The following is a 10,391-nucleotide window of genomic DNA, read 5'->3' on the forward strand; positions in this document are numbered from 1 at the left end:
TGGAAATCGCTAATTAACCAAGTCTTCGGCAAGAAAACACTCCGAATCTTGAATAGCCTTTCTAATCATCTAAGAACAAACTCTCTCTTACTATGACATTAAAAGAAGTACAAAAGAAAGTGTGCTCCTTGAATTCTTAATTAGGATTCTTAATTAGGTCAGTCATCCTTCTGACATAGAAAAGCAATGACCACTCTTTTGACTCCGAAACGCAAAATTATTTTAAGGTTAACTAATTGACATTCTTTTCTATGTTCCTAGACAATGTAACTTTGCAAAAAAATTATATTCATCTCTTATGGTAGTGAGGATGTGTAATTCCTTTGTTAAAAAAATATATAGATCATGCTGTCTTAAATAATTATTGACCCATCTAATAGAGAAGCCACAAATTCCTTACCTGAGAATATTCTCCAGGCATCAGATTGGATCTGTACGGTTTTGAGCAGTTACCCCTGCAAGCTGGTAGGTGGCATTGATCAGCTCCATGTCGACATCCTCTGTGCCTGAAATGACGTGTGCAGTACCCCAGCGGGCTAATGTCTGTTCTTTCCTTTCCCCGCAAGATGATCCGTGAAGAGCTACCCTCAGTCTTTTTTTTGGCCAGCTTTGTTTGAGAGAATTTCACTCTTGGTGTGATAGGACATCCCCAAAGAATCCAGCAAGTTTCAAACCATGTGGTGTCTGTGAGAGACCCACACTTGTTTCCTTCGTGGTGTTTTGAGAGGGACCATGACTCCAAGACCTGCGAGGACTTCTGTGCCGTGTACCCGAAGGCGCTGAGTGAGCGATCCCTCGAGTTTCTCACCGCCTGACATCGCATGACACTGCAACGCTCAGTCCTGGTCGCACAGAATGTCCTGAAACCCTTCAAAAGCTACACCCTATGATCGTCATTCGGCTCAAAGTTATCAAGGAAGTTGGGTAAGCCCCATAAATATAAGTAGAAGAGGTCTTCAACATCAGTTCACTTGTCAAAGTTTTCTTTCAAGGCACGGGAGGCACTCCATGCCTCGCACTTCAGCGGATCCTGAGTGAGGGTCCTCTCCGCCTTTCACTGACTTTCCTGGAGCCAGAGCAATCCCTGCCCAGATTAAAGAACTTTGAAGTCTGACAGAGACTTCTGGTTGCAGATTCATTACCTTAGAATTTCCCCCAGGCTCATAGGTCTGGATCTGGAGATTTTTCTTAGAGCAGTACCCCTCCGTGCCATCAGGTGGCATTGGTCGACTCTGCGTCTGTCGTTGGAATCGTGGTCGCTGGATATGACGTTGCGAGTCATATAGATGCCACCCTGGCCACTGACGTCAGTTCATTTCTTTAGGCGCCAGCCTGCGCACAGATCCAAAGGGCACCAGACCTACAGTCAATTACTCACAAGACCTTTGACTTTTTGACAACGTTTTTTGACTTCTTGCTGTGTTGAGGATGTTGTCACCTCGTGTGTCTATGGTATTTGGAGCACAACCACGACCTGAAGCTGTGCTCCAGGTGCCGGCCATATCATTCTTTTGGAACTCAGGGTGATCAGGCTAGCATAGAAAGCATTCCTTCCCTCTCTCAAAGGGAAAGTGATGTAGGTTTTCACAGATAACACCACCGCCATGTGGTACTGCAACAAGGTGGGGTTGTGAACCCTTTGTCAGGAGGTTCTGCACCTCTGGACATGGCTGGAACATCAGGGCATATACCTGGTGGTTCAACATCTGGTAGGCTCTTTGAACGCCAGAGTGGATTTACTTAACCATCAATGCCTGGTCGATTACAAATGGTGTCTCCATCCGGACGTGGCGCAAGGTCTCTTTTCAGCAGTGAGGAGAACCTTGGTTAGATCTGTTCACATCCGCAGAGAACCCGCAACGTTAGCTGTTTTGCATGCTGGAGTTTCCAAGAAGACATTCGCTCAGCGAAATTTTTCATCACAAATGGAGATCAGGCCTTCTTTACACCTTTCTGCCAATACCACTTAAGCTCAGAGTTCTCATAAGATCAAGAATGACTAGGCCCAAGCCATTTTTGTGGCTCCTGACTGTCACGAAGGGTGTGATATCCCGAACTCTTGAGCATGGCCATCAATCCTCCAAACAGACTGCCCCTTCGGGAGGATCTTCTGTCACAGCAGCAGGAGGGTGGTTTTCCATCTGAACCTGTCAAGTCTCCACTTTCTTGTGTGGAGAATGAGCAGTGGTAGTTAACAGCTTTTGACCTTCTGCCCAAAGTCTGAAATGTTATCTGAGCAGCCAGGCGTCCCTCCACCAAAAAGGTATACACCTGTTGTTGGAACAAATTTGTGGCATGGTGTACAGTCTGTTGACCCCCCTCTCTGCCACTCTTTCTGAGGTTCTTTTGTTAGTTCTTTTGTTGGCCAAGCAGGACTCGCCCAAGGCTGTCATCTTCCAATTCCAAACTTCGATAGACCTCCTGCATTTGCTGGGGTTCACTGTAAATGTGCCGAAGTCAGACCTGACTCCCTCTCAGATGCTTTGTTTCATTGGAACTGTTCTAGACACAGTGCAGTTTCTGGCCTATCCTCCTTAGTGGTGAGTCCAGGATATTTAGGCTATAATACCGATGTTTCAGCCTCTATCCTGGATTTTGGTGAGAATGACTCTGAGGCTGCTGGGCCTCATGGCCTCCGCATGCCAGATGGTATATGCGGGCTCTGCAGAGGGACCTGAAGTTCCAGTGAGCGCAGCATCACTGGACTCTCTTGGACATGGTTCAGATCTCAGAGGGAACTGCACAAGATCTGCAGTGGTGGCTTTTGAATGGCTATTTGGTCAGAGGCAGATCCCTCTCCCTTCCCCAACCAGATCAGACAGTAGTGACAGATGGGGCTCCCCTGGGGTGGGGGTGGCCACAATAGAGAGGCGGAGATCAGAGGCGTAGATCAGAGGCGTCTGGTCTTCTGTCTTTTGGACATCAGGGTATTCAGGCTAGCATTGAAAGCATTCCTTCCCTCTCTCAGAGGGAAAGTGGTGCAGGTGTTCACAGATAACACCCACCCTCATGTGGTACTGCAACACGTAGGGTGCGGTGGGGTTGTGAAGCCTTTGTCAGGAGAAGCTGCACCTCTGGACATGGCTGGAACATCAGGGCATATCCCTGGTGGTTCAAAATCTGGCAGGCTCTTTGAACGCCAGAGCCGACCTACTCAGCCATCAGTGCCTGGTCGATCACAAATGACATCTCCATCCGGAGTTGGCGAAAGGTCTCTTTCAGCAGTGAGGAGAACCTTGTTTAGATCTTTCTTTGTTTTGCACGCTGGAGTTTCCAAGAAGACACTCGCTCAGCAATGCTTTTCATCATGAATGGAGATCAGGCCTTCTTCACACCTTTCTGCCAATACCCCTTCTGCTCAGAGTTCTAAAGAAGATCAAGAACGACTAAGCCCAAGTCAATTTTGTGGGTCCGGACTGGCCCTTCCATAAAATACTTACTCCAAAAATCCTCACAATTACTGGATATTGAATTCCCCACTCGGCATGGTATCACATGGGTAGGAGTGAGGGATTCAGTATCTGGTATTTCTATATACTGAAGAGAATGGTATGATGTGATTTTGAATTGCATGAAAGGTGGAGGCAGAACTTTGTGAGAGCCCTATAAGGGAATATCTGATAGAGATTTCTAGCCACAGATACCTTATTTTAGAATAATTCCCATGTGTCAGACTGGATCCAGAATTGTTTTATGAACAGTACCCCTGTGTGCTGGTAGGTGGCACCCCAGTGAATGAGAATCGGTTCTTTTCTTTCTGCACCAGTCAGCGCAGACCCAGGAAGAGCTACCCCTAGTCTTTTCTTAACTGACCATCTTTTGACTTTGTTTTTTTTTTTTCTGGTTTGTTAGGATGTCTGCTAGAAAAGCTTGTTTCAAACCATGTGGTGCCTGTCGCAGGCAGATGTTAGTGACAGACCCACATTCTGTGTGCCTCTGGTGCTTGGAGTACTTCCACAACACCAAGACCTGCATTGACTGCTGCACCCTGTGCCCCAAGGGCCTGGTGGAGTGCTCCCTCAAGCTCCTCACTTCGCAACGCTTAAGGTCTTGGTCGAGAGAATGGCCCTGCGATCGTTGGTGGAGCTACTCCAGGTGCTTGTTGTCACAGTCAGTGTTGTCAGGAAAATTTGTTAAGAAGTCAAAGAGATTCTCAACTTCACCACGTCTGTCAAAGACATCTGACAAGACAAAGGAGCGTCAGAATTAGACGCCTAGCTCTGGTGGAGCCTTCACCTTGGTTGTCTCCATGCCTCTGAGTTTCTGGGAGCTGAAGCGACCCACCATCTGGTTCTGAAAATTCTATGAGGCCATCCACCTCATGTTTGGTTGCCTGTCCGTGCTAAAGCACATTTGGGCCCTGCAGGCTTGAGAGGGCCCTTTATTGCTCTTTTGCTGGCGGTTTCGCCCTAGCGCAAGTTTGGCCCTGGAATCCATGGTTAAATCTGGAGCCGCACTGGTTAAGTCACCTTGACCTTTCCATGCGCCTGCTCCAGTGCTGACATCTCACGGTGGCACCATCCCCATCATCATCCCTGACTCTGACACGGAGCCAGACTCTGAGGCAGACCCCTCATGTCAGAGTCAGTGCCTAATTCTTTAGATAGGCCTGGACTTGGAGGCAAACGGGAGGGCTCTGAGGACCATTATGGTTACCAGTACCCTGTAGATGACATTTAGAACAGACATTTAGAACCCCATATCAACCTTTTACTCCCTTTTAATGAAGCACTTTCAGATGCCCTTCTTGGGGCCTGGTCCAAGGCCTGCACACTGGTTCCCGTGGCAATGCCATCACCTGCACCACTAGAAGTCAATAACATCTAACCGCTGGGTTATGCAATTCGTACAAAATGGCTATTTCCGCCCCCTAGTGTCCACTCTTTCCCTCCCTTTCCACCCATGCACCTACTTATGACAAAGTGATGGAGGCCCACCTCTCCTCACTCTCTCGCGAGGTGTTCACTGTCTGGGCCAAGGGAGCTTTACAGAAGGTCCTGGCATCAGAAGTAGGTTGTGGTTTCAATTCCTGCTACTTTCTGCTGCCCAAGAATGACGAAGACCTTCGTCTTATTCTAGACCTGTCTCTTGTCAATCCCTTCCAAAAGAGGAGTAATTCAAAATGCTCACGCATTTCCTATCTGCCCTGGACCAAGGAGACTAGATGATATCACTGGACTTACAGGATACTTATTTTTACATCCCTGTCTCGCCTACCCACAGGCATTACCCATGGTTCACAGTCGCCCAAGAGCACTTTTGGTTTGCCGTGCTCCCCTTTGGCCTTATCAGTGCCTACTGGGTGATCGCAAAAGTGATGGCGGTAGTTGCCGTTCAACTGTAGAGCTCAGGAATTCCAGTCTTTTCTTACCTTGACAATTGGCTGTTGAAGGCGGGCTTGTCCCAGGCAGTTGTCTCCCACCTTCTGACTAGGGTGAACTTTCTGCACTTGCTGGGGTTCCCTGTCAACGAGCCGAAGACTTCTGAGATGCTCCCTTTCATCAAAGCTGTTCTGGATGCAGTGTAGTTTCAGGCCTTGCTTCCCAAGTGACGAGTCCAGGATATTTAGGCTGTGATGTGAAATTTGCCCTCTATCCTGGATTTCAGTGAGAGTGAGTCTGTGGATGTTGGGCCTCATGGTCTCCTGCATCTTTCTTGTGACATGCCTGTTGGCATATGAGGGCTCTGCAGTGGCACCGAAAGTTCCAGAGGGCACAGCCTCAGTGGAATCTCTCTGACTTGGTCCAGCTCTCGGAGGAACTGCAAAAGACATGCAGTGGTGGCTAACGAACTGCAGTTGGGTCGGTGGTAGATCCCTCTCCCTTCCCCAACCAGAGCAGACTGTAGTGACAGATGCTTCACTTCTGGGCTGGGGCAGCCATCAGGGAGATGTGGAGATCAGAGGACTCTGGTGTCTGGCAGAATGTGGACTCCACATCAACCTGTTGGAGCTTTGAGTGATAAGGATGGCATTGAAGGACTTTCTCCCTTCAGTCACAGGAAGGCTGGACAGGTGTTCATGGACAACTCCACCAGCATGTGGTATTGAAAGGCAGGGTGGGGTTGTGGACCCTTTGACAAGAGACACTGTGCCTCTGGACATGGATGGAATGTCAGGACATGTTACTGGTAGTTCAACACCTGGTGGGCTCCCTAAACACCAGGGTGGATCACGAATAGCACCTCCATCCAGAGGTGGTGCAAGGTCTCTTCCAAGAATGGGAAAGGCCTTGGTTGGATCTGTTTACCTCCGTTGAGAACACGCAATTTCAGCAGTTTTGTGCGATAAAGTTTCCAAAGCTGCTTTTGCTCCAAGAGGCTTTTTGTCTCAAGGAGAGCTCAAGCCTCTATTACGACTGTCCACCAAACCCACTCCTGCCCAGAGTTCTTAAGAAAAGGAACAACCGGGCCAAAGTCATTCTTGTGGCTCTGGCTTGGGGACACTGGTATCTCAAGCTGTTGAGCATGACTTCTTTAATTAGGCTGCATCTTCGGGAGGAGCTTCTGTCGCAGCAACAGGGCAGGGTTCTGCACCCAAAACTGAAAAGAGCCTTCATTCGTGGAGATTAAAGGGTGACTGTTAACAGATTTCGACCTTCTGCCCTTTGTCTGCAGTCATCCTGCAGCCAGGCGTCCCTCCACCTATACAGTATTCGCCTGCTATTGGAGCAAGCTAACCCTCTATCTGCACCCCTTTCTCAAGTTTTATTTTTTATTTTTCTTACCCTAGCCCAGCGTGTCTCTGCTTTGGACACATTGAAAGGATGGCTGTCAGCCATATTGTCATCTACATAACTGCCCTATCAAGCTCCTTAACCATTAATACTGCCTTCCAAGTGGCGAAAACATCTGCCCAGAGGGTCAGTGAGCTACAGGCACTGTCATTGTAGCCTCCATAACTTACCATTTACTTGTCTTTGATACTATTAGGCAGCAACGTGGACTTACCTGCACACGTGTATGAAGCACTACTTCCTGGATAGTCGGGTGCCGTGATACGGGCATGTTGCTCATTCAGTCCTACAGAATTTTCTAGTCTAATCCATGTCACTGCCATGTCTGGTGAGGTATTGCTTGGGTATCTACTTTAAAGTAACAAATCTACAGCTAGGGGTCTCTATCAGATAAACAAGTTACTTAACTTCGGCAACGCATTATCTGGTAGAGACTGTCTAGCCACATATTTCTTACCGACCCACCCATGCTCCCTGCTGTGCAAATGGATTTCAGAGTAAAGGGTTGTTTCCCTTTTAATGGCTATAGCTTAACACACTAGTGGCCAGTGTTCTTTGTGGGGCTGCGCTTCTGGCATGTACTGTTGCAAAAAGAAATTGATGTCTGTCACTATGGTGGCTACATACACACGTCACTTCCAGCGCAGACACCATGTGGAGCCTATCAGCACCACCTACCCGTGAGCAGGGGTACTGCTCATGAAAAATTTCTAGATCACAGACTGACACCTGGGGATTATTCTAGGGTAACGAATCTGAGGCTAGATAGTCTCTACCAGGTAAGGCGTTACCAAAGGTAAGGAACTTGTTCTTTGTAACTAAAGGACTTAGGCAACCCTCTACAATCATTGGACGTATAGGTGGGAGCTTTTTTTGTCTTGACAAAGGGGTGGTCCCCTGAAGCAGGTGTTGGCTGTACCTTTTGGAGATTTGAAGAAGTTGGTCAATAAAAGATTATGAACTTTAAACTATTAACAATGGAATTCATTTTGATTCATGGACGAGATAGTTAATGTGTGGTATTCCACCTCCTGTGTGGTCTTCTTACACAGAAGGTACACTATTGACAATCATTTCCTTGCTACCCGAGCTTTAGATTTTTGAGTAAGCTGAAGCCTTCCTCTGTGTTCAATAAAGATCTTCAGACATTCAAATGAGTCCGCTCAAAAGTAGAGATACAATGGCTTGAGAACACTGCTTAGCGTGCTGTTAGAAACATTCATTTGTAAAGTCAAAGTGTGACTGCATTTGGTTTGGCTAGTAATTTTAGTAACTTACTACTATGCAGTAGTCTTCAGGCTACACAGGTTGGGTAAAATGTTTAACTGTTGCCTAGGAATATCGCAAGTGTTCACATGCCCAACTGTAAATGCTTTGCCATTTTCTAGACCGTAGTTCCCCACTTTATAGACTATCCGTCTCTCTCCTGCAGGAAATGCATTTCCATCCAAAGGCCTTGAAGGACGTAAAGGGCCAGATCGGCGCCCCCATGCCTGGGAAGGTGATAGACATCAAGGTGAAGGAGGGCAGCAAGATCGAGAAGGGACAGTCCCTCTGCGTGCTGAGTGCCATGAAAATGGAGACAGTGGTCAACTCCCCTGTGTCCGGCACAATCAAAAAGATCTATGTGAAGACGGATATGAACCTGGAAGGGGATGACCTGATTCTGGAGATTGAGTAGACGACGTCCACTCTTCCACTCTGTTTCGAAGTAGAGCCCCTATGCACTTTGGCAGAGGGAGCCATGTTTACAGACATGTTATCCATTGTGCTGGGATAAGAGATTACCATTCTATGGAGGATCCCAACTCATTGTGGTTAGGTGGAACTGCGCCAAGAGTGGGTAATTTGATAACCCCCCCCCTTCCATCTGGGACTTGTGTAAAAAATCAAATGAATCATGGCTCAAGTTTCCCTTTTCCGTATGTGGATAATTTTCTTTAACTTGTTCTCCGTTTTATGTTAGGAAAATTGTGATCGATGGGATTTGGATGCTGTTGTGTCTTGTCTGTACCAGTGGTTGATAAGTTTGACACTACTGGACATTTTTTTCAGAAGCGGGTTGACCCGTGCAACAATGTTTTGTATAGAATTATTAAAGCAAATATCTGCCACTGTCTTAACCTGTTTTACTTTGTGCAGCTTGGGGCTTCTGTGGATTGTAGTTCCGTATAAAGAGTACAAGCATCAGTGATAACATACATATTGTTAAGCAAGGTGGCTTGTTTACATCTCTGTAGACTTTGGCTCTTTCTAAGCCTTTTTACGTTTGTAAGATCTCAGTTAATGAATGGTTTCCAAACTGCTTATTGTAATCTGATGAGTCCTTTGTGCCGCCTCATCCCTTGCCTCGAAATGTCTCTTATACCGCCCTTTCTTCTTGAATTACTCTGCTTTATGCAGTTTAACACAGTAACATGGCTTATGTTTACAACTCCAGGATGCTCTTAATGAAGCCTATTCATGTATAGCACAAGCCAACAAAGGCAAGAGATTAACTGTTTAGAGGTCCAATTACGAATATGTCCTAAATTTGCCTGTTCATTATACCAAGAAACTAAACTAGGCTTGTAGATTGAGTGTTGGTGGCCCCATGATCCAAAAAAGGACAAAAGATTTGAGGATGTAAATTGTCCTTAAGTCAGTCCTAATTCGGTAACAACTGGAAGACCGCTCAATCTACTTATCCTCTTATTACTGATTATCAAATCTCATTGTCTCTGAACATATGTTTTCCCATTTCATTTATGGGCGGAAAAATTCCTGGATCAGAAATACTAATAAAGCACTATTCATAAAAACAACCTTGTGACTGACCTGGTTGATTTGTAATATTGTTTGGGTTCGGTTTCCAGAGGTCTAAAGTAACATAGATTCTTTACTGGTAAACTTAATATAATTTTTGATGCACAACGCAAGTGTACCATTAAATTTTTTTGTGTAGATTATCTGTTGTTTCCACTGATGAGTCAAAGCAGAGCGTTTTGAGAGATTCAACATGGTTGTTGCAGTGTGATTACTGGCTGCTGCTTATGACACAAAGATGGCTCCTGTTGTCCCAGGACTTGAACACGGAATAAATCCCAAATCCACTCTGGTTCTCTGAACTCCACCAGTAAGATAGATGAAAATGTCAACCCCCTGAAAGAAAGGTGTACCCCTAAGTTTGTATCTTGTTGGGTGTTGTATTGCACATGGTTTACATACAGAGGGTGATAGGGGTCGGTATCCTGACTTCCTCTTGTGAAGCTCCTTAAACTTGCACTCAAAAGAACCGTATTTGTCCTTCATTCAAGGATGAAGACAAGGTGAGGAGGAAGTAGGGTCTGTGGTTTCTATAGGCGAGGTGAAAGATAGGCTAGATGTCCATTCTTAGGACCTTGAAGTCGCTTTAGGGGTCTATATACAATTTGGACTGAGCTGGCAACTTTGCAAAATGTTTGTATTTGTGTGTATAAGAAACATTTTATTTTAGTTAGATGAAATTTGTTTATGAAAACCTCAAATTCAGCTAAAATCCATAGAGGAAGGAATATTGAAATGTCGGGACGTATATAATGTGAGCAACAGTTTAGTTTTTATGTATAAAATTATAACATTGAAAGAAACTAATACAATAAAATCCTCTTGTCACGGACCCTACAAGCCTCCCACACG

The 10,391-nt window shown here is 46.0% G+C and overlaps 1 protein-coding gene across 3 annotated transcripts in view; it reads left to right on the top strand.

Annotated features, from left to right (window-relative positions):
- The window catches only part of PC (pyruvate carboxylase), a 1,846,452-nt gene extending 1,836,914 nt beyond the window's left edge, over nt 1-9,538 (top strand). For all 3 annotated transcript variants that reach the window (XM_069207836.1, XM_069207837.1, XM_069207835.1), the window contains one exon: nt 8,167-9,538. In XM_069207836.1, coding sequence (XP_069063937.1) covers nt 8,167-8,415 — 249 coding nt within the window. In that variant the 3' untranslated portion in view covers nt 8,416-9,538. The remainder of the gene's footprint in view (nt 1-8,166) is intronic.
- The last annotated feature ends 853 nt before the right edge of the window (nt 9,539-10,391 follow it).

The sequence above is a fragment of the Pleurodeles waltl genome, chromosome 9 (genome assembly GCF_031143425.1).
Source record: "Pleurodeles waltl isolate 20211129_DDA chromosome 9, aPleWal1.hap1.20221129, whole genome shotgun sequence".
NCBI classification, from domain to species: Eukaryota; Metazoa; Chordata; class Amphibia; order Caudata; family Salamandridae; genus Pleurodeles; species Pleurodeles waltl.